Source organism: Scleropages formosus, chromosome 8 (assembly GCF_900964775.1).
Source record: "Scleropages formosus chromosome 8, fSclFor1.1, whole genome shotgun sequence".
In the NCBI taxonomy this organism is placed as follows: Eukaryota; Metazoa; Chordata; class Actinopteri; order Osteoglossiformes; family Osteoglossidae; genus Scleropages; species Scleropages formosus.
Genome location: NC_041813.1, coordinates 20,786,832 through 20,811,651, shown reverse-complemented (window position 1 = coordinate 20,811,651; position 24,820 = coordinate 20,786,832). Strand labels below are relative to the sequence as shown.

General features: G+C 45.8%; 3 protein-coding genes across 3 annotated transcripts; 1 reads left to right on the top strand and 2 right to left on the bottom strand.

The window, feature by feature from the left end:
- Positions 1-1,663: 1,663 nt before the first annotated feature.
- On the bottom strand, positions 1,664-5,404 carry calhm5.1 (calcium homeostasis modulator family member 5, tandem duplicate 1). Its single transcript, XM_018757055.2, has 2 exons — positions 4,729-5,404; positions 1,664-2,768 (listed from the first exon to the last, which is right to left on the bottom strand). The coding sequence occupies exons 1-2, from the start codon at positions 5,269-5,271 to the stop codon at positions 2,379-2,381; spliced, it is 933 nt and encodes a 310-aa protein (XP_018612571.1). The 5' UTR covers positions 5,272-5,404; the 3' UTR covers positions 1,664-2,378.
- A 4,110-nt stretch (positions 5,405-9,514) lies between these two features.
- calhm6 (calcium homeostasis modulator family member 6) lies at positions 9,515-12,680 on the bottom strand. Its single transcript, XM_029254367.1, has 2 exons — positions 12,006-12,680; positions 9,515-10,254 (listed from the first exon to the last, which is right to left on the bottom strand). The coding sequence occupies exons 1-2, from the start codon at positions 12,549-12,551 to the stop codon at positions 9,832-9,834; spliced, it is 969 nt and encodes a 322-aa protein (XP_029110200.1). The 5' UTR covers positions 12,552-12,680; the 3' UTR covers positions 9,515-9,831.
- Positions 12,681-14,465: 1,785 nt separating this feature from the next.
- klhl32 (kelch-like family member 32) lies at positions 14,466-23,320 on the top strand. The gene is made up of 10 exons (XM_029254478.1): positions 14,466-14,664; positions 16,537-16,717; positions 16,924-17,031; positions 17,738-17,836; positions 19,780-19,995; positions 20,477-21,203; positions 21,641-21,699; positions 22,261-22,453; positions 22,948-23,042; positions 23,139-23,320. The coding sequence occupies exons 1-10, from the start codon at positions 14,585-14,587 to the stop codon at positions 23,298-23,300; spliced, it is 1,920 nt and encodes a 639-aa protein (XP_029110311.1). The 5' UTR covers positions 14,466-14,584; the 3' UTR covers positions 23,301-23,320.
- Positions 23,321-24,820: the final 1,500 nt, after the last annotated feature.

Below are 24,820 nucleotides of genomic sequence, written 5' to 3'. Positions count from 1 at the left end.
CGGTTCTTGAAATTGAAATTGAATGAATGAATGGATGGAAGGAACTTTATAATATATTATACAAAATCAACAAAATCAACGAAACGTCTTTTAATAGTCAATTATAAAACACTGTGAAAAACACAAAAGGGCAGCGATTTTAAAATTGACAGACACACCAAATTTCCATAATGACTCAATACACATAACACACGAGGGTTTCCCGATATTGACATTTCATTTGTGGTATTGATCTGTCCACATTTCCAGCCACGAACAGAGGAAAAACACAGTAAACCAGGGTGACTTTTTGGACCAAGGGATTCAAACCCACAACCTTTAGACAATAAAGCAACGGCCCTACCCGTTACATCAGTAGCTCCTCTGCAGCTACATGCATTCAGACAACCTTACACATGTGGGCCCACTGTCAGTGACACCACATTTTTCACCTCAGATCTTTTCTTCGCTCTTTGCAGACTCTTATATGCACACATTTTTATAGAATACATTAGTGGTGCGACAACTTCATACACTTTGGAGGACCGAAAAAATATTGCCAGTAGTTCTCAGTGGAATTGTACACATACGGCACTGGAAGATGACATTAAGGCACAGGCGATGGCTTAGTGGTTAAAACTTGTTTTTGAGGTCAAATCTCAATTTCTACTGGAGCAATTTAGGGCAAGTACCTTGCTCAAGGGTACTACGGCTGGAGGTGGGTTTTAAGCTTGTAACCTTTGGGTTCAAAAGCAACAGCTGTAGGTAACATAGTAAGCTCTTTTTCATTTACATTTATTCATTTAGCAGATGCTTTTCTCCAAAGCGACGTACATCTCGTAGAAAATACAATGTGTGCTTTAGATTAGCGAGAAGAGAGACTTAAGACTTGCTTTATGGAGAAGGTTCAGCTGTTATACTTTTATGAGTTCTTTTACATTTTTTCAACGGAATGTAAAATCGGAGTCGTTTATTTGTCATTTGCACAGTTACACCGGGTGCACTGGGCATTGAAATGCTTGCGACGAGGCTCGTGTTAGACGTGAACGGACATGAACAAACACATATTCAGACAAGGGTGTGTTGATAATAAGTAAGGCAGTACAAATAACAAGTACAAATAAAATCTATATAAATACTATAATACATATAATATAAATACAGGACTACTGGCTGTTAAGTAGTGTGATGGCTCGTAGGTAAAAGCTGTTCTTCGGTCTTGTTGTCCTTGATTGGATACAACGGAAGCGTCTGCCACTGATAGAAAGACAAGCGGAGACTTTTGTAACATACAACTTTACCCTGTGGTTTGTGGACGGCCCTGACCGGTGAAGCGCGGTAACACGATATGTGTGGAGAAAGCAGGTCGCAGCAGCCTGACAGCTCACAGTGGAATTTGTTGTTGTTAAACTCTTGTCTAGGTGATGCATTTGTCATTTACGGTGATTTACCCATTTATGCAGCAGGATCAAGGTTAAGTGTCTTGTTCAAGAGTCCTACTGCAGGAGTGGGATTCAAACCCAGGACCACGATACTGCAAGGGAATGGCTCTAAACGCTGCACCGCCAGCCGAATTTAGACGAAGGGAGGCTCCTGTTATGAAGTAAAATGTTCGTTTACAATATAAAATCATGCAATGTAAAATAAAAAGGCACACAACCGGAAACAACAATGAAATGATCATTTCAAGAAAAAATGCTTTTATTCGTAAAGAAACACACACAGACAGACCAAGCGAAAAATTTAATTCACCGGGTCTGGAATGTTAATCGGCCTTAAGTTTTCACTTCAAATGCACGTCGTATCGCCATACGGTTACTGCGCTTCCGCAGCGCTGTAACACGGTGCACGCCGTGCTTCTGGTATCAGTCTTTCTGCTGCAATGCAAATGCAATCGTGAGGACCATCTGCATACTGCTCCACTACGGCCACAGCTACTACGCGGTCAAAGATAACCGCGTGAGATTGTAAACTGCATGGGGATTTTTTACAGCACCTTATTTGCTAGGAATGTTATAGATGGGTATTCTTGCGGCAGATTAGAAAAGGTCTCTGAACTCGCAGGGTCCAGGAGAAGGTCTTCCCTCAATCTCCACTGTCCTTTGGGAGACGTACGTTGGTTGAAGCGCTTCACCGAGAGACCGGATTTCCAGGGAGTTTGTCTTTCTAACAGCTCAAGGAGTAGCACTTATGATTGCACGCGTGGAGTAGGTACTGCTGCCGACTACCTTTCCACATGTAAAAATATGTGATGCCATTTTAATGATATTAAAACTAGGAATTTGAAATGTTGGTTGAATAACAAACATCTCGGTTTAAAAAAATATCACATATTTTTGCTTTTCAGAGTTCGTACCTCGGGCGGACGAAGCATGCGTACCTTGTCAGCTGTCCTTGACCTACATTGCCTCCACGCCATCGTGCTCCTCCAGCACAGGCCTCTTCTCCGGGCTGTAGTCGCGGTCGGCGCGTTCCACGTAGCGCTGCAGAGTGCTGTAGCACTGCTCGCTCTGGGAGAAGGTGTACAGGGACGAGATCTCCTCCCAGGCCTTGTGGTTGGGGAAGGGGAATGCGTCGGGGTCACGGTTCTCAAAGAAGCTCTTGAGGTTCCGCTCGGCCAGCTTTCCGGCGTATTCGTTGGCGAAGGTTTCGAACTGCTGCTTCTCTTTGTCCATGTACTTCCTCCAGAAGGTGAGCTGCAGGTAGCTCACCTGGGAGCGGCAGTTCCTGTAGCACGTGCCAATCAGGCCCAAGGTGGCTGCGGTCAGGATGATGCACCATCCCAGGATCTGAGGACACAGGAGTACTGCCGTCACTTCCGACACACTCGCGTGGCCTCATAGCCACACCTGTATAAAACTCGAGATTTCAAAACTACAGGCATAGACATCTGGTTTCGCGACCACAGAATCGCACAAAGAGGAACATCTTGCTGCACATAAAGGACACACATCTGCCTTCTATATACCTTGTTACAAGGGGTGCCTGGGTGAAATGGATCTGGATACAAAGACACCAGTTTGAAGCCACACGCCAATTCCTTGATTTGTGAACATTCAAGTAACTGAACTTCTTCAGCTGGGGCCCTCTTTTGAATCAGCAGCTACCAGTCCAGCGTTCGTGTCGTGTGAACAAATGCGCGCTGTAGTTCATATGTTCCCTGAAAGTTGAATTTACTGCCAGGCTAGGTGCATTACTGCATTTATTCATCTGACACTTTTTGTCATAGCCGCTTGCAATTATTTAACCGTTTATACAGCAAGCTAGTTTAACTTGAGCCATTTGGACTAAGTACCTTGCTTAAGGTGGGATTCAGAGCTCTAACTTTTGGTTCTGAAGGTAAGAGAATGAACCGCTATGCTACCAACAGCCGCTTCCTGGATAGTTAATTTCTCTGGGGGTGCGGTGGCATGGAAGGGGTGCGGTGGCGCAGTGGGTTGGACCGCAGTCCTGCTCTCCCGTGGGTCTGGGGTTCGAGTCCCGCTTGGGGTGCCTTGCGACGGACTGGCGTCCCGTCCTGGGTGTGTCCCCTCCCCCTCTGGCCTTACGCCCTGTGTTACCGGGTAGGCTCCGGTTCCCCGTGACCCCGTATGGGACAAGCGGTTCTGAAAATGTGTGTGTGTGCGGTGGCATGGTGGGTTTGACCAGGTTTTGCTTTCCGGTGGGTCTGGGGTTTGAGTCCCGCTTGGGGTGCCTTGCAATGGACTGGCGTCCCGTCCTGGGTGTGTCCCCTCCTCCTCCAGCCTTATGCCCCGTGTTGCCGGGTTAGGCTCCGGCTCCCCGCGACCCCGTATGGGACAAGCGGTTTCAAAAAGTGTGCGTTTAAGATTATTCATGGCAAACTAGGAATAGTCTTTCTTTTTCTGGCAAACACTCCTTCCTTTCATGTAACCATACATACCCTACATTCATAAATACACAGACTGCATACACAGATAGATAAAGTATATGTATGCATGTATGTACTATATTTTATTACAGTATTTAACTGTTCAATGAGAGTTGCTGTGGGGCAACTGGTAGCACAGTGGTTAGAGTTACCACCTTTGCATCTGGAGGTTGCAGGTGTGATCCCCACTCTGGCTGTAGTAAGGTATTTACCCTCATTTACTCCAGTAAAATTACCTAGCTCTTTAAATGATTCTAACCTTAGCACTATAAGCTGTTTTGGAGAAAAGTGCCAGCTAAATGTAGGTTTTAATAGCTTTATTCTCTGGTGAGGCAGGAACAGTATTTCTTCTCTATTTGGTTTTTTGGCTGATTTTTCTGTGATCTTGTGTCCTGCCTGGAATGAATTAGAATGTTCCCCTTATGAAATAATGGTATTTGTCATTTCAGTGTACAGATATGAGGAAATAATTAGGTTTGTAAACTGAGGAATGAGTGCATTTCCAAAATTCCATAATGGATACAACTGGTTCAGTAGGAGAAAGAAATTTTTCACGAAAGCAGAAGTCACAGCTCATTTGCAAGAAAGCCACAAACAGCTCAGCTGACTCTCCGGTTTTCCCACATATCACCTCGCAGCCCCGTCTCTTGCAGGAAACTTCCGGACATCAAGTCAACGCAAACAGGGAGCTTTCTTAATCCACCGCACAGTCCTCGTGTAAATCAGCACTTTGTGCACAAGTCACACGGGAGTCCCAGCTCAGCATTTCCACTCATCACTCGTGCACCCTGGCGGTACAGGTGCCGATACCATCCGCGTGACCTGCGTATCGCGACACCCTCTGGTTTCTCCTCTCTCACCTGGGACTGAGCACGGAGCATGAGCAGCAGTTCCATGTTGTCGTCAGGGGATAGACGGGACTTCTTGCAGGGCACTCGCGCCAGCTCCTCGCGACACAGCTTGGTCTTGTTCTTGCAGAAGAGATCCAACACCAGGCTGTCTTCCACTCCGCTGACGGCGCATTCATAGAAGGTCCCATTGAGCAGGGCGACGCAGAGCCACATGATGGGTGCCACCGCCGCGTTACACAACACCTTCAGCAGGGCAGATGTGCAGCCCAGGTAGTCGCCCCGTGGGCACATTTTGCGCGGGTTCATGCAGCAGCCCGTGAACAGTCTCCAGAGACGCCCGCTGAGGAAGAGGCCCAGCACCATCAGCACGATCGCGGGACCCAGCAGGAAGGAGAGCCCATAGACTAGGTTCTGGCTGTAGTTGCAAGGACATTGGAATGAGACCATGGAGAAGATGCGCTCCCCACCGATGGTCAGGGCAGCCATAAAGCTGTAGCCAATGGTGGTCCGCTGATTCATGAAGAAGTTCATCACCGTATTAAAGGTATCCATGATGACGGCACTTTTTCACTCGCTTCTTCCAGACTTGAAAACAGGCTACAAGAAAGGCAGAGATTTCTGTTTGCGTGCTCCTCCAGACAAAGACTGTGGAATCTCTGAGGGCCCCTCCCTGTGGCTCTCTCTTTGTTTCTCAGATTTCCCTCCCCCACGTCCCTCCCCCCGCCTCGCTCCCTTCCTGTCGAAATGAAACGCAGATTTTTACTCATGTACCGTCCTGCCTGCGGATCTGGTTCGGCAGCTGAGGGTTCCGCCCACTACAGGCCTCTTGCTACAGTAGTTCAAACAAACATCAGAAAAGCAGAAAAACAAACGCACGTATAAACACAAACACAGAGTCACATGGTCACACACGGACACAGAAATACATATACGCCTACAGTTCTGCTTGAAGGCACGTGAGCCCGATAGGGATGCTCATTATACAGGTATAAAGAATGGAAAATAAAGGTATAAAATAAAAATCTTAAAATAAACTTATAAAATGAATACACAGTTATGATTTACACACATTTAGATTTATTCAAGAGGGGTGCAGTGGTGCAGTGGGTTGGACCGGGTCTGGGGTTTGAGTCCCACTTGGGGTGCCTTGTGATGGACTGGTGTCCTGCCCTGGGTGTGTCCCCTCTGGCCTTATGCCCTGAGTTGCTGGGTTAGGCTCCAGTTCCCTGTGACCCCGTATGGGACAAGGGGTTCAGAAAGTGTGTGTGTAGATTTATTCATTTAGCAGACGCTTTTCTCCAAAGTGACGTACATCTCCAAGAACAATAGGAAGAACGCGTTACATCAACACGCCCAATTCTACTTACTTGCTTGGTTTAACTAATGCGGCTTGGGGGTTCATTTATATTTCCACCTGCACTACTTCAGTTTTTCTACTACATGCATGATTTCCTCTAAAGCAAGAGATGGAATTGAAAATGATACCCTTACTATGTCAGATGAGACAGGCTGCTACTCATTAAATTGTGATTTAATGGTAAAACTAAGGAACGCAAGGGGTTAATATACTTTCAAGCAGCGCTGTATCTGCAAATGAATTGAGCTCGCACCAATACACACCCAGACTAACACTTAAGAAATGCTTAACTGAAGACATAACATTCAGCAAGTTAAGCACACCATCTGAAACCACTTGTCCCATAGAGGGTCATGGGGAGCTGGAGCCTAACCTGGCAACACAGGGTGAAGGGCTGAGGACACACCCAGGACAGACCACCACTCCATCACAAGGCACCCCAAGTGGGACTCAAACTCCAGACCCCCCAGAGAGCAGGACCCAGTCCAACCCACTATGCCACTGCACCCCTCTCTAAGTGTTGCTTTCCCCATAACATGTTACCCTGGTCATGTATTAGAAGAAACTGCCATCTTTTACATTTATCTGTACTTCTGTCACCAGCTGGCAGTGTAGTGGTTATAAATGTTGTCTTTGGACCCAAAGGTTGCAGATTCAAATCCCCCTTTCAGCTGTAGTACTTTTGAGCACGATACTTACCCTAAATTACACTAGTAGAATTACACAGCTGTACAAATGATTAATAACTGTAATTTAACATTGCAAGTTGGTTTGGAGAAAAGTGTCAGATAAATGAAAAAACATAAATTATCTCCAGCTCTTTGCTGCTTAAAAAGTACTTTCCAGACCACTGAATAGACTCTCAATGCTGTCATGGCCATCATAAAATATAGTCAGTATTCCCAACATTGGATCTTCAGGCATTCTCATTATTATTATTATTATTATTATTATTCATGACCTTACTGTAACACAGTGACTTTGTCTTCTCTTGTAACTATTAATGTTTATGCAGTTCATTAGTGTTTGTTAACCCGAAATTCATTGCCAGGAAGAAAGGCCCCTAGAACAGATGCGATTTCCACAGAAGTTTAAATGAGGAAAATTACCACCAGACTGGAAAAGGTCATCTTACATTTCAGTGCAAAGAACTGAGACATGACAGAGTGTGAAAACTGTTGAACTATTTTCCAAGCTGGATTCGGAAAAGGATGGAGGACAAGAGACGTCTTTAAAACTGTGTGATGGGTAATTACAAAAGTCAGACATTACCAAAGGGCTCTTTATATCTGGTAAATTGAATACAGAATAGCCTTTGAGGGAAGTGACCTTGTTAAAATGTGGAATGTAAAAAGTGGCAGAATTGAGAACATTCGATTATGTCCATGAAACTAATATTGATGAATTCCAACCTTAAATGTTAGAACTAGGGGGTGTGATGGTGCAGTGGTGCAGTGGGTTGGCCCTGGTCCTGCTCTTTGGTGGGTTTGGGGTTCGAGGCCCACTTGGGGCGCTTTGTGATGGACTGGTGTTCCGTCCTGGGTGTGTCCCTTCCCCTTCTGGCTTTACTCCCTGTGTTGCCAGGTTAGGCTCTGGCTCCCTGGGTGGGACAAGCGGTTTGGACAATGACTTGACATGTTAGAAATAGGCACAAATACAATACACATAAACAAGCCTTGTTTTGGGTCCCTGCAACATTATGGGGGATTGTGTGATGTCACCATGCCTTATTAATAATAAAACCAAAAATCTCAAAAAATTAAAGCAATACACACACACGGTCTGAAACCGCTTGTTCCATGCAGGGTCACAGGGAGACGGAGCCTAACTCGGCAACGCAGGATGTAAGGGGGAGGGAACACACCCAGGACAGGACACCAGTCTGCTGCAAGGCACCCCAAGCAGGGCTCAAAACCCAGACCCACCAGAGAGGAAGACCCGGCCAAACCCACTGCACCACCACACCACCACGCTCCCTCTAAAGCAATACAAAAATATTATAAACGAAAAAAGAAGCATAAACGAGACCAAAGGGAGTGAGCCTCGTTTGGAGTCCATATCCATTTATACAGCGGCTGGGTGACATCACAGCCCGGTAAGAATAATTGCCACTATCTTAAAAACAAAAACTGCAGCATTTCTGATTTTCTTGGCACAAAATAGCAATAAAAAAGACATGAGGGATTTTTTGACTGGTTTGCAGGAGCCAGCTTCACAATCTCCAGCTGGCAAAGGAGTAAGGCAAGGGTTCCTTTTCCAGTCTGTGTGCGAGAGGCTGGAGTAGAAGGATCAATTATCCTTGGCGCACTGACGATACCAGAAGACGCGTAAGACATTGAAATCCTATTAAAAAAGCAAAGTGCAGAGTGAAAAAATCGGACAATGATTAAATCTGAAGAAACTAAAATTGTGACAAAGACAATGAAGACATAGAAGACATTCTGTACATCTTTTGATCCCAGCACTCATATAATACAACAAAGTATGTATAGAGATCCATCAAGTGTGCTTTATGTATCCACAAAAATTAAGATTTGAAATGTTAAAGCAATGGTATTTTCAATAACATAAATATAGATGACTTTCATATACCATACGTATACATAACAAGCTAATAATGTATCTTTTAAAACCAAATGCATATGAAACAGTCTTGCATACGGTGCTGCTTGAAAGTACGTGAACCCTATAGGGATGGTCATTATTCTTGTGTAAAATACTAAAACACACACATCATCTGAACCACTTGTCCCATTTGGGGTTGCGGGGAGCCGGAGCCTAACCCAGCAACACAGGGCATAAGGCTGGAGGGGGAGGGGATACACCCAGGATGGGATGCCAGTCCATCACAAGGCACCCCAAGTGGGACTTGAACCCCAGACCCACCAGAGAACAGGACCCAGTCCAACCCACTGCACCACCGCACCCCCTAAAACACACTCATAAAATCTAAATATTAAATCTTGAAATAAGCACAAAATGAATAAAATGTTAAGATTTACGTCCCTGATTCTACTTACCTACTTGGTTTAGCTAATGCAACCTGGACTTCACTTTTTGCACCTGCACTGCTTCTGTTCTGCTTCTACATGCACGAGTTCCTCTAAATCAAAATATGGAATCGCACACCTATTATGTGAGATGAAGACTGCTTCTCATTAGACCACAATTTCATGGTAAAACTAAGGGACACAAGAGGTTCACATACTTTCAAGCGGTGCTGTATTACATCTTATATGTTAAGGGCAGTTGTTTGTAAGAAGGAGGAGCAGGATTGCGAACTGGGAAAAACACAAAGCAATACAAATGTCTATTAGGGGCAGCTAGTAGCATAATGGTTTGGACCCATAGGTTGCAGGTTCAAATCCCAATATCCTTCAGTAAGGTACTTACCCTAAATTGTTCCAATACAATTACCCGGCCGTATAAATGGGTGAATAGTTTTAAGTAGATCAACATTGTAAGTCGCTTTGGAGAAAAGCGTCGGCTAAATGAACGAATGTGGTATGTACACGAACTCGGCATTTGTAATTTCATACCTTGCAGGCATGTCACACACCGATTTCAGGTTTTGGCCTTTAATAATTCAGCTGCACAGCTACATAACAGACAAATCTTACAAATTCTGCGTAAAACGTAAAAGTGATATGAGAAATGTTTGCATTAGAAAATAGTACTTTCAAAAAGAACGATTTTAAAATTTGATAATAGGGACAACCTGGATGATCGTGAGTGCTGTCAAGGTAGTTTTATTGTCAGGGAATCATCTTCCCTTCGTCGACAAAGCTGAGTACGACAGGGTTCACTGCATCTCCGCCCTCCGATCTAACAGAAGGACGGTGGTCGGTTTCATTGCAGGTCTCCACGTACTGGTGCAGGATACTGTAGTACTGGTGTTTGCTGTTGAACTTGTACAGGGTGGAGATCTTCTCCCAAGCCTTGTTCTCAGGTGTGACCACAGGCTCAGGGGGGGTCTGCTGGAAGAAGCTCTTCAGGTTCCTCTCAGCGAGCTCTCCTGCATGCTGGGCAGTGTAGCTCTCCAGCAAGGAGCTTTCCTTCTGGGTGTATTCCCTCCAGAACTTCAGCTGCAGGTAACTCACTGGGGAGGTACACCTGGCCACACAGGTGAGCAGGAGGGCAAGCACCGCAATGGAAGCAATCACCAACCAGCCCAGCACCTGAAATTGTTCAGATTTCATGTGAACATAGTGAAGACAGTAATACCTCTTTAAATTATGAACATTAACCTTTGTTGTTATTATTATTTTATCATCATCATCATCATCTTGCTTGCCCCTGGGAGGGGAGGCCCTAGGGCAGACCCCGCACACTCGACAGGTTACACGTTTGGGCTGCCCCGGTTAGGCTTGGAGATCCTGCAGGAAGAGACTAAACCCTGCTATGAAAGCGGAAGCCCCGTTGGCCGTGATGAACCTCTTACCACAGCAACCCTCAGCAGGGTCTGCGGTTTTGAATGCGAATGAATAAGCGTAGGGATTTCCTGTGTAGGACTTCAGCATCTGTGTTGCGCAACAAGAGAAAAAATGCCTGCAACACCGGAATTAACACAGAGACGCCCAGCTAAGACTACAAGAGAAAAACACACAAATGGAACCGCCAAACAAAGCACACACACACAGACACACACAATCTGAGACTGCTTGTCCCATACAGGGTCACAGGGAGTCAGAGCCTAACCTGGCAACACAGGGTGTGGGGCTAGAGGGGGAGGGGACACACCCAGGACAGGACACCAGTCCATTGTAAGGCACCCCAAGTGGGACTCAAACCCCAGACCCACTGGAGAGCAGGACCCAGTCCAACCCAATGCGTCACCACGCTCCCCCCCGAACAAAGCAGCATTTACTAAATGCAGAAATGTGTGTTAAATATTAACTAATTATTCAGATCTGAAGGTTTTGTGTCACTAGGAATCACCAGAAGCGTGATTTCTTTGTTGCAACAGAAAAGAATTCTCTACATTTTCACTTCTGCTTTTTGATTTTGACTTGTACTCGTGGGCAGGGTCTTTATTTCTTCTAAACTGTTACTTCAGCAATATAAAGGCAGTGTGAATGACTCCTGTCAGCGCTGGGAAATTGAGCTATAATTTGGGAGCACCAAGACACCGGATGTTCAGCTTGTCGCGCTGTTCCCACGGCTTGAATTTTGCCACGTATTTATTTATTATTTATAGGGGTTTTCGTGATATTAGGCATTGTTCGGAAGAACAAACGCTAAGTAGAGGCTCAAGACAATCTGACATTCATAAGCGGGCTCCAAAGAGGAGGGCTGAGTAAGTGTGCAGTGAGGCAGCCCTGAATATGGGTAGACAGCTGGGAGCGTAGTGGTTAGAGCTGCTACCTTTGGCTCTACAAGTTGCAGGTTTGATCCCCACCTGCAGCTGTAGTACCCCTGAACAAGCTGGTACTTACTCTCAATTACTCCAGTAAAATCACCTAGCTGTATAAATGGGTAAATAATTGTAACCTTACCATTGTAAGTCACTTTGGAGAAAAGCCTCAGCTAAATGGATTAATGTAAATAGGTTCTCCACATATTAAATGAGCAGCGGAGCGCGTGGACTCGTTGCTGTACAACCCGAAGGTCCTGGGTTTGAATCCCACCGCTACTGCAGGCAGCGCTCTTTGCCCCAAAGCGGGTACCCGAACTGACGCAGTAAGAATACCGTGCTTTGTACACGGGTAAGCGGGAAGGAAAAGTTCGAGTGGCCTTCGATCACCTGCCAGGGATATCACCTCCTGCTGAAGACCTGCAGCAGCGCACCGAAAAGACGAATAAAGAAGAGAGATGCCGGCACATGATGATGATGATGCGCGCAGGGATCGCTGGAAATGTGGCGGATCGTTAATTACGTGCTCGCGGGGGGTCTTTTTTTTTTTTTTTTTTTTTCCTTCCCTCCTCTCACCTGCGACTCCGCTCGAATGATCGCCAGCACGTCGCTCCTCTCCGACTCGGGCACCGACGTCTTTCCGCACGGGAATCTGTACAGCTCGTCGGGGCACCGGGGGTCCTTTCCCGCGCACAGGTGCTCCTTGAAGAGCGTCACGTTGATACCGGTCACGGCGCATTCGAAGTAGTTGCCGTTGAGCAGCGCCACGGCGATCCAGCTCACGGGGGCCACCAGCGCCGAGGTGGTGACCTGCAGGAAGACGAGCGCGCAGGCGCACGCGCGCCTCGCGCGCCACGACCTGTGCCCCCGCCGCTGGCACGCGCCCGTGAACAGCTTCCACGTCTTGTTGCTGAGGATGTAGCCGAGGGCGAGGAGCACGAGCGCGGGCACGAGCAGGAACACGGTGCCGTAGGCGGAGTTCCACGAGCTGCAGGGGCACCTGAACACGGCGGACGAGAAGATCTGCTCGCCGCCCGCCGTCAGCAGCGCCACGAGGCCGAAGCCCAGGCTCGTCTGCTGCTTCTGCACGAAGCTCAGGAGGCTCTTCAGCTTGGTGTCCATCTGACAGTCTGAGCGAGTCGAGCGACTTCCTGCAGCGCGCACGCTAAGCTTTCCTGTTTATGAGACGCGCGCAAGTTTCGTTTCTCGAACCGACCGCGTGCGCTGGTTGTCCGTCCCCCGATGTGCGAGGAGAACCTGCTGCGGGGCCCATCCTCTACTTCCCCTTCTAGAGCCTCGAGGCGATGCGCATCACAGTCTGCCAACCTGATCCTCCATCAGCGCAACCGCCGGGTATCAGCGACGAGTCAAGTTTGAGAAGAAGAAGGGTTGGGTGCCCAGTTAGTGCCACCTGCCAGCCCAGCATCGTGTCTAGTGTTTTTTTTTTTTTTTTTTTTCAATCCATTCTTCTGAGCTCATTGGCTTTATGAAATGTTCACTTTCAATAATGCAATATTCTGCAGTGGCTGGAGAAACTGAAGCACAGTACAGTACAGTAGAGTATATCGTGTTACACGTCCCTCTATGGGAATTAGCACGACTCAGTGAACTTCCTGCTTTAGCTGTAAAAATCACACACACACACACACACACACACACACACACACTTTCAGAACCGCTTGTCCCATACGGGGTTGCGGGGAACCGGAGCCCAACCCGGCAACACAGGGCGTACGGCCGGAGGGGGAGGGGACACACCCAGGACGGGACGCCAGTCCGTCGCAAGGCACCCCAAGCGGGACTCGAACCCCAGACCCACTGGAGAGCAGGACCCGGTCCAACCCACTGAGCCACCGCACCCCCCTGCTGTAAAAATCAGTATTTAAGATTTACAGATTTACTTTAAGAAAAAGGTTCTCGGTATGCTTTCACAATGCACACTACCAAAAAGGTTGCTTTATCTACTTTTCCTCACTTTTATGCTTTCCACAGATGACTATATTTAACTGTACATAATAATGTCAAGAGGTGTTTTGATGTTCCCTGAATGACTGGGGTTCTGTGACCACAAATGTCACCGAAATAACATTGCTACGGCTAGGGAGATGTTTCTCTGACTTAACTAGAACTTAGTAAAACCACACTGTATGCACAAGAACTGTCACAAACGAGATGTCACAATAATTATAGAAAAAGTATTTTATAGACCATGAGACATCGGTCAGCATCCTTTCTACAACTGAAATATTAAATAGACGCACTAAAACATAAAAAGCACAAAGAAAAATTATTATTAGTATCTTCTTTGCGAAAGAGCAAATTCTGTTTGTTACACCGGATCTCATTTTATTCCTACTTTTATTTTATTTATTTTTTTTCGCAATTGCTATTTCGAATTTTACAGAGGTTCTTCCAGTATTGACAAAGCTCACTCAGTGGATCACACAGCCCGTGCACTATTATATTGTAATTCATAAAGGGAAACTGTTATGTTGTGTTATGAAAACTAATGCTAAGTATTAAAGTAACTGCGTCCATTTTCAAGTTCAAGTTTATTGTCATAGGTACAAGTACCATGTAAAAGTATCATGAAATTCTTCCTGAATGCTTCTCTGCAGACTATGGACAAAGAGAGACAATAGAAATACTGCATAAACAAAACAATGACAATAACAGTGAGTAGTGCAACAGCAATAGCAATAAATAATGGTAACAGTAATAACAATACCAGCTGACAGCCAGAGAACTCAGAAGGAGAAAATGAGAATGCTTAAATGCTTTAATGCAGCTCGCTGGTATTTACCATAAACGGATGTCAGCTGTGGAGCTTAGGAACGCATAACAATTTTTACCTTTAAAATGAACGGAACTGCCGCCTTTGTTTCACCGACAATTCGACATACGAAGAGTTCTCAGGAACGAATGGCCGTCGTAAGTCGGGGAAAGACCGTGCGCCACTTGTTACCGGAGTGTCCGGTGAACGTCGCGCCGCTAGATGGCGCACGAGCCCATATGTGGAACTTCGTGTGACCGCCGCACAGAGGCGGAGTCTTCGTGTGACAGCGCTGTCATTGATAACGGCGCCGCGCGCTCCCGCGGTCCCCGCATTCGGTGGCGGGCGTCGCTTTAGTTTCTGCGCGCAGCTGCGATGGTGGATGTCCGCTGAGAGGGGACTTGTCCTCAAGACGGATCCAGGGAGGAAAGAGCAGCCGATTCCGAATGGGAGCCGCGTTAGGTGCGTGGTCGTGGGGCGCGAGTAGGAGCGCGGCGGTGTCGCCGCAAGCGGTGCCTTAATCTTCTGCGCGAGTCATGCGCTCTGCATGAAGGGTGAGCTGCCCTGTTGCTAGGAGACGTGACAGCTCACGGGTTCGAGTGCCGTCGCTTCTTTCGCGTAGTAGAAACGCGGACGCAGCCCGTGGTACTTAGCGCTGTTTGCGCGAGCTCTGTTTTTTTGGGAAACATCATGCAAATAAAAGTGGGCTCGAAGAAGTGATTAATCGACGCTCGCTTGCTGCTTGTGTTGGCTGCTGAAGTCGAATACGCCGGTGTGATGAAAAGGTACCTATATAGATGAGATATACAAGTAATATACGACCTATATAAACAATACGAGACGCACGTAGATGCGACACATATACAAACATGAGACAGACATGTATATTATATGAAATGTATATGTGCATAGCATGCATATACACAGGGAAACATCATGACATTCACATATACTATTGTATGTATTATGCATATCCTATGACATGATGTATGTCTCTTGTATATCTCATATTGAACTGCACTGAATTTAACTATAATACTGGTATGAAGTGTGTTGTAAAAACATGTCACGAAAGGATATAAAACACCACTGGTGTCACTCCTTCTCTCTCAGGCTGCGTTCGTATACCACACGACCCGACTGCATTATCTCATTGAATTTTACTCCGTTCGAAGGCTGTAAGAGGAGGCAGTTGGGAATGGGGCCAGTAGTTTTTCCCCGTAGTGTAGATGCATGAGGTACACGTGACACACATGACAGGAGTGCAGGGAGCCAGGATCTTTCTGGGAAGCTCTCACACACTGTTCTCAAACGAGGGCCTACGGGGGGTCTTGCTGAGCAGCATATTGTCTGATGTAGACATGTAAGGGGCGCTGCCAGTGTTCGGCTTTTCTAATCGACCAGGGGCTCAGCTACCCGGTCCTCTCTTTTGTTCCTGTGTACCAGCACGGTGGTACAGTGGCTAATGCGGAGCTGCTCATTCCGGCATAGGTTCGAACCTGGTTCAGGGTGTATGGAGCTTGCAGTCTTTTTGGGTTTGGGTGGGTCTCCTCCCACACTCCGAAGATATGAGTTTCAGGTGGACGGGTGACTCTAAATCACCTCTTCCGGACTCACTTCACCCACAGTCTCTTAAGTTCACGTAATGTGTACATGTTCATGCACTATAACTTTGAGATCATATCTCGATAAACCTCCTTCCCCCGTGATGTGAATTTTTCTAAATATAAATATATTTTATTAGGAATGCGATTAGAAATCGTCAATGTTCGGATAAAGTTTTATGCGGCTACTCATGTGACATACATTGCTTCGTATGTTGGAACGTAACTAAGTGTACTTTGGAATCACACGTCTCCATCTAAGCCTCTCTTTCTGATAATGTAACGAACACGTTGTATTTTTCGTGAGATGTACGTCACTTTGGAGAAGAGCATCTGCTAAATGAATACATGTAAATGTAATTTCCCATAGTGTGGACGTGTGTGTGTGTGTGTTAGTTGCTCTGATGTATAAATGGGTGAATGACTGTAAGGAGTTTAGTGTAAATGTACCATGAACCCCACATGACTGCTGCCACTTACTCTGCCCTCACTTGTTTCCTGTAAATAAAGCCCTGCATCTGGATCCTTGAGACCAGCGTCCTCCATAAGATGCAATTTTTGTAATCGGAAAAATAAATTCACACATATGAAAGTTGAATGTTACGACTGGTTTTGCCCAAGAATTATTACTGTTTTTAAAACCGGCTGAAAAGCTTTTAAGATTTAAGTTTATAGCGCACATAACACAAAATTAAAGTGAAAGAAACGCTTTCCCACGTCTCCGTCTCAGTGGGCAGGACATGTTGACCGGACAGAGACTGTGTCGATCACAGTCTCACCAGGAGTCTGTCCTCGCCGCTCTCAACCAGCAGAGGAAAGAAGGACTCTTCTGTGATGTCACCCTCATCGCTGGGCAGCAGAAGTTCCATGCCCACAAGGCGGTCTTGGCATCATGTAGCGACTATTTCCGAGTGAGTGTGTTTATCCCATCGATGTTGTCATGGCAACATCATACTATCACTAAATACTGCAGTTCCTCACTGGTGACACATAGCTGAGGACGGATGCAGCCGAGTTACCTGCTCTCACTGCGTGTATTTAGGGCACGCGTGTCACGTGTGACTTGCGTGTTGTTCAGGAGTGTGCCGCCTGCTATGTGATCGGCGTGTATTTCTAGGCCATGTTCAGTCTTTGCATGGTGGAGAGTGAGGCACAGGAGGTCACCCTTCAGGGAGTTACCAGTGAGGGACTGAAGCAGTCACTGGACTTCGCATACACGGGACAGGTGAGTCCAGCTCTTACACCAGCACACTAGGTGTGGAGTGGGGGGGGGTCTATTTTTGATCAAGGGCTACAATGATAATAGAGAACCAGGTCAAAGGGCCACATGTAAAAATGAAAATGACACATTAAATCTTAACTTTCTAAATTGAAAATGTATGATAAACAGTACAGTGTTTGAGAGAGTATAGTATATAGTAATAATTTACAAACATTCTCGTGCTCCATCGTATGAAATTGCGAGGCCCACTGTCAGACACCTCTGGTCTGCATAAGTTCAGAAACTTTTTCTTTAAAAAAATAAACAGTAACAAGTTGGTTGTGCTAGAGAAGGATTTCCTCTGCTGTCCACTGAGTACGGCAGCTCCATCCTGCAGTAAATAATGTATGCCAAAGAAATCCACATGTCTATTTTGGCAGATTTCCAAAATCCTGCAGATTTTCATATAGCCACTATGAAATATATTTTTAAAAAGGAAAAATAAATCATGTTTACTAATGAATCAATGAAGTTCCAGCCTGAGTCAGGAGTGTCTAGCAGAAGTGGTTGAATGTGATAGTGAGACACTGGACAGCAAACTGTTTGGACAAGAGAAATAAGTGCAGGTGTGACAATCCTAGATGTGTGCAATACGTATATAAACTTATACAATAAATAAAGCCAGGCCCATGAGGGCAAGGTTTTAGGAAATGCTTTTTTCTCTCCACAGATCATGCTTGAGCCAGGTGTGATCCAGGATGTTCTGTCTGCAGGAAGCCACCTTCAGCTGCTGGAGTTGCTCAGCCTTTGCTCCCACTACCTCATCCAGGTGAGGGACACCGAAAAAAACCCTAACGCCATTCAAGGTGAGCTACACAGCAAAAACAAACACTATAAAAGGGCACCCATTTTAAGGACCTAGTCACGCAAAGTACGACGTGGGAAGTTCTTCCACTTGGTTTGACTGCAGTGAACCAGCCACCTTGGGATTGGACCAGGATTTCCGCCCTTATAGGCCCTAGTACTATGGTGCCCCATCTACTTGTCTTCTTCAGTTTTAGACACTGTCCACATGGGTCTATGTATTTACACTCAAATTCCCTGGAGGGGTGGATCTCCACTGGTACTTGAATCCTCAGAGGTTTATTTTTCACTCCTTTCTTCTTGACTGGGAGTTTGTTTTCCTCTCCTCATCTACCAGATGGCTTTCTTGATACTATTCTAACATTACCACAGATTTTTTGCTCAGCTGTCTAGCACTCTACATTACTCTGCTAATCATATTGTTTTATTTTTCATTTGTGTTATTCCACTTATGGATTATTTTTCTTACTGCATATTACTGTGCTTATACTCTAACCAAGCAAACTTCACTTCGAACAGTCAACACAAAAAAATCCTTTCTTAATGGCCCCAGATGAACTCAACACAAAACTCAGAAGCTACCATCTACACCTAATGCAACCATGTCATGAACTTAGTCACCTTCAAACCTCACTTCAGCGCCACTTGGACACACAGCCGTCGGGTCACCTGCAATAGAGACCCCGATGGACCTGTACTGGCCGCACCTGGGGCTTGTTGATTGTAAAGGCTCATCTGTCAAGGAGTAGTCAAGTCCATCTGGACTGTCGGTTGTGGCTTCTTCTCTTGGATGCCAAAATGCGTTAACTGCATTTCGACATATTTGTGCATGTATTTTTTGTCTGAGTACATTATGTCTTATGTTTGCAAATACAGCTGAATATAGGAGATTTATGAATTTTTGTTTTGGGGTTTTAAGAGACTGTAGACCTGCTGTGAGGAGAATGCAGTCTGTCTTTCTTTGTTTTCTAGTTTTTTTTCCCACTCTAAAATCTGATGGGACTTGACTGTATAATGGGAAGCTCATACTGGTTTGAAAAGCCAGAATGCTGTCAGGCACTTGCTGCTGAATCTTATCATGAACCATGTTCTCCAACCACTCAGTTGTGACCCAGAACTGTGTTGTAGCCAGTTTTCAACTGGGTCACCAAACTCCATTTGTAATGCTAAATTTAGCAACAGCAGTTGTAATTAAGACCTTCCCGTCATACCGTGGCCACGCCGGTGATTCTAGTGCAGCGGCAGAACAATTTGTCAGGTATTGAGGAGAGAAAAAAACTGGCAATGATACGCAGTGGAGTTTTACAGAAATAATGCGGGACGCCTTGCGGTCCGAACCGAAAGAGACAGTCCGTAAGGGTAGACCTGAAGACGACAATAATCTGGAAAAATTCTGCATGGAAGAATGATCCAAGACCCTGCCCAAAGTGTTCTCCACTATTATTAATAAAAATGATAAGAAGAGGCTTTGCGTCGTTATCGGTGCCAGAGGAGGTTGCAGTTCGTACTTGGAACAGGGGATTCGTTAATTTTTGAAATCCGTTTCTAAAGAAAACACTATTAATGTATCAATACAGAATGTGGATCCTCAACACAGCAGGCCTCAGAAGTCTGTTACCTGATTTGTTTGTAAACGCAAATACTATGTCACTGCCAATAAAAGAATGTATTTACTGGTTAAGTTGTGTAAAAACAGTTCACATGTGGAACAACAGGCAGGGATTTCAGGAACAACAGACTGGCCAAAATATATATGTACATATGGGAGTGTGTATATAGCTAATAAATAAATACAAGTTGAAAGAGTAAAACTTTCAAAAGAAGAAGTAGAACACATGTATTTGTGCGATCATGTGGATCAATATGAGCGTGTGTGTGTGTGTGTGTGTGTCTGTGTGTTTTGTGCAGGAGCTGAACAGCCTGAACTACCTGGAGCTGTACCGTCTAGCAGACCTCTTCCACCTGCCGGCCTTGGAACAAGCTGTGGTGAGCTTCCTGGTGGAGCACCTGTCTGAGCTGGAGCACTCGAACCAGGAGGAGATGCTGCAGCTGCCCTATCGCCTGTTGAGGGAGGTGCTGAAGAGCGACAAACTGACATCGCTCGGCGAAGAGCAGATCTGGCTGGTAGGCTCAACCTTCAAAGTAGCTCACAGGTCCACCAACTATCATCCTTCAGCTAGGTGTCACTGTCATGAGCAGAGGTTGTTTGTAGAGTGCGTTCCATGTGTAGTAGTTTTACTATACTGTGTATTAATTACACTATGTATAAATAGCTATACTATAATATGTATTGGTGTGTTTGCGTGAGTTTTAGTTCTGTATGTGATGGATGAGCTGGTGCTGCTGTCATTGCAAAAATGTGTGCACATCCATACAGGCTGTGTTGAAAGTACTCACCCCCCAGACTGCTACCACAAGTTGTGTTACACTCATAAAAGTCATGATGGCCCATTACTAGTATAAGTGTGTTTGGTCAACAACACACAAAAAAATCCAATTCTGATGTGTTTTAACTGTCATCAAGCGTTTGGTTTGTTTTTTTTCTTTTCTTCCTTCACGTCCCCGTTGCCCTCCGTCTCTACCTCTCGCTTCTGCTACCCTGCAGCTGGTGGTGCGCTGGTTGGAGCACGATTGCCGGTACCAGTACATGGAGGACATGCTCCAGTGCGTTCGCTACGGCCTCATGGAGGTGTCCGTGCTGCACCGCCTGGCGTGCTGCCACCCGATGGTCCAGGCCAGTGCTTCGGCCGCCGCGCTCATCAACGAGGCTCTCGAGTACCACCGCGGTGTCTTCGCACAGCCTCTGCGCCAGACAGCGCGCACGCGGCCCCGCTTCCGCTCGCTCACGTTGTACGTGGCCGGCGGCAAGAAGCGCGAGGTGTGCCGGGTGCGAGAGCTGCGCTTCTTCAACCCCGCGGATGGGGAGCACGCGCATCTTGCCGGCGGCTCCAACTGGGGCGAGCTAGCGCCCATGTCCACCGGGCGCAGCCACCACTGCGCTGCTGTCATGGGTCACTTCCTGTTTGTGGCAGGTGGAGAGGTGGAGCACGCCACGGGCAGGACTTGCGCCGTGCGCACCGCCTGCCGCTATGACCCGCGCTGCGACAAATGGGTGGAGATCGCACCCATGAAGACGTGCCGGGAGCACTTTGTGTTGGGCTCCCTCGGTCAGTTCCTGTACGCTGCCGGCGGCCGCAACGAGCTCAGGCAGGTGCTGCCCACTGTGGAGCGCTACTGCCCCAAGAGGAACAAGTGGATGTTTGTCCAGCCCTTCGACCGAGCGCTGTCCTGCCATGCCGGCGTCGTAGCGGATGGCCTGCTTTGGGTTTCAGGTACATATGCTGCGGTGGCACCTGCCACGGGCACCTCTGCTGCCACTTACCCCCTGCACATGGTACAATTATCTGATGTTTGATGATCTCCTCTAGTCATCACAGGCTGATGTCAGGTAGTGCTGGGGATATATCAGTTATTCACATTTACCTGTTTTTTTTTTTTTTTACTTACAGCATTAAGCTACATGAGTGATTTACCCATTTATACAGCAGGGTAATTTTTATGTATGAGTTCAGAGTAAGTGCATTGATCAAGAGTACTACAGCAGGAGGTGGGATTCAAAGCTAGATTCTCTGGGTCCAAAGTGGGCATCTCTAACCTCTATGTCCCCTGCTGCCCCAGCTTTAAAATTAGGTGCTTGTTGTGAAATGGTCAGGGTTGGGGACTGAAGGATGTTCAGGGTTCATAACATCGTGTGTTAACTCTGCCTTAGGTGGTGTTACAAACACTGCCCAGTACCAAAACAGGCTCATGGCATACGACCCAGTCAAGGTATGTAACTGGTTTTTCACTCCACACATATCAGATACATTGCACCTACTGTAATGCAAAGGAAAACCTTAGCTTTTCTGAGAAATTATATATCTGTTAAACAGTAATAATTAAAATTGCATAAACTTTTTACCTGTCTTTACAAAGGCTTTCCATCATCCACATTAAGGCTTACTCGTCCACATTAGATGAAACACAGCTTATCGTACCTGAAAAGAATACTTAACATTTAGTTACTTACACTATCATTCCTGATACTTGAATGTTGAGGTTTTCAGCAGCTCTGAGGGACAGAGGGAGCTCGTTGCACTTCATAGGAGCCAAAACTAAGATTTTTCCAGATAAACATTTTCTTCTCTAAAACACTTCTCTCCATGACAGGACCAGGCATGGCCTTACTTTACTTAGTGTGGGAAAAGACAAAAAATATGATGGTTCCAGCATGGTGGAACAGCACTAAGCCTGGACTTAGCTCCCTTCCCACCAGAAAGGAGAAGAATGGCCTTGGAATAGTTAAGGAACTGATCTAAAACTTGCCTCATTTCCTTTCGTGTGGGGCAGGACCAGTGGCTCACCCGTTGTGCCATGCTGCAGAGGAGAGTGTACCATGTGATGGCTGCTGTGCGGCGCCACCTGTATGTGCTGGGTGGAAATGACCTCGATTTCAACAACGACAGGGTCCTCGTCCGACACATAGACTCTTACAACATAGATGCTGACCAGTGGACACGCTGCACCTTCAGCCTGCTTACAGGTGAGTCCCTGTACAGCCCAGCAGCTTCAGCAAAACGAGTCAGTACACCCTCCGGATGTACGAGAGTTGGTTCACGAGTTCCGAGACTAAGTGCGCACCAGTCGGGGGACCTGTCTGTTTAGTCCACGAACCGTCACGCCTAATAGTTAAGCGATGTTTCTTTAGCTGTATGACAAAGACATGCAGTTGAACTCTGTGTGAAGCTTGTGAAAAGTGGTCAAGAGACTTCTGAAATATGGTATCAAACTTATGGCACAAAGAATTTTGTGGGGAAGTTTTCATTTGATGAAGTGGAAAAAAGTTACGACCGCAACTTTGAAGACAATGTCAAAAAAGAAGTGGAGAGAGGTTTGCAGGAAGGTACTTTGAAAAGCCTCCCAACCACTTTCAGATGTGGAATGTCTCAAGACTTTTCAATCAACCCTGATTACTCAAAAAAAAAAAAAAAAAAAAAGTTGAGAGAAGAAAAAAAAAAGTAATCTCTTCTCTCTTAGGGCAAAATGAGTCAGGAGTGGCTGTTCATAATGACAGGATTTATCTTGTCGGTGGATATTCCATCTGGACTAATGAGCCCCTGTCTTGTATTCAGGTGAGTCCACTATCAAATTTCTGTTTTGGAGGGCATCTTGTGTTACAAAGTAACAGCTGCACTGCATCATGCAAACTCATACATAACATTTTTCAGGTCCTTGATGTCAGCACAGAAGGGAAAGAGGAAGTGTTCTATGGGCCAACGCTCCCTTTTGCATCCAATGGAATAGCGACATGTTTTCTTCCTGCCCCCTACAACACCTGCCCCAATCTACAGACACTGCAGGTACCCCATCACCGAATTGGAGCTGTGTAGGGTGACTTCTTCACTTTTCTTTCACACATTGTCTCTGTTACTCAAGTACATAGAATGCCTATAAAAAGAAGTTACCCCTTGGTCTTTCTTGCATTGTATTCTGGTACAACAACAAATCACAACAGATTTAATTAGGCCCTTTTTGACATTGATCAAGAGGAAAGTAAAGGAAAAAACATCGCTACAAATCAAATATGAATTATAAATATGAAACATAAAATAACGGAGTGCATCAGAATTCACCCCTTCAAGTCAATATTCACTAAAGTAAAATCAAATACTCAAGGGGATGAATGTATATACACCTTTTTTCAGGCATTGTACATTCACACACTCAAAGAGGCAGTATTCTAGAGACTTTTACATCTCAGGGTGCTTCTAGGATGAGTGTGGACAGAATAATGAGCACGTTAAAAAAACATGGCGGTTGTAAGACAAGTTTGCTCAACACCATTCTCGTCTTATCCGATGAGGGCAAGCGGTGCAAATGTGCTTGACATCAGCAGAAGGGCCTATAGATTCAGTAAAACAGGATCTGATTAGAATCAAACTGAAGAAGCAACTCTGTAAACCATATGCAGAACTTTGTCACTCGTTTCTTCAACCGGTTTGCCTCTCAACTCGATGTCAAGTCCAATCTAAACAGATGTAGAACAGAGGCAAAGTGCGTAAAGGCTCACCCTAATGTGCAGTATTCTTTCAAAGAGTTACTCCTCCTATGGCTTAAGAATAATAAATACTGGTGTCAAGAGCAGCACTTCTAATCCAGTTTGAAATAGTAACGATCGTTCCAAACTCCATTAACAACCCACTTTGCCCAGTTGGCAGCTTTGTGCTTGGATTGCTCAAGAACACAACTTCTAAGCCAGCTTGTAGAAGTGGTCAACAAAATGTTAGTAATTCAACATTAATCTATTGCTTGCTCTTCTCTGTGTACTAAGTCGTTATCGTTGCTGTTTTTCGTGACAATATTATTTAGGCTCAAAGAATATGCTTTCTCATAACTCAGGAGAATAATATGAGTGGACTGAATGTGCTTCATGTGAATATAATGATGTAAAAGAGGCAAAAAATTAAATACAGGCACTTTGTTAGAAGTTGTGGGAATATCAGAGGCTTTATACCGCTGCTAAAACCTTGCTTGTTGCCTGAGCTGACAATCTCATAAATTTTGGCATACATACAGAATACATGTTTCCAGTGCAAATGTGATAGCCATTGGTACAGTGACAGGCAACTGCTAATGGCAATCGTGAAGATGAACATGTCATGCAATGGGCACAACTAGCATGTGGTTTCAACCCAATCCAAGGAAGGTCATTAGTCATTTCTGAAGGGTTCAGTTGAGTTTCAGTGCTTCTCATGGTACAAACCCATAACCCACACCTAGATCACAGGTTTCCCAGCCAATGGGTTATCTTTCCACTTCCTGGTCTGAAGGCACAACCTGCTTCCTGAAGGCCACACAATTAATAGACCTGCAGCCATTGCTGTAGTTACGAGCCATACACATTTGAGTC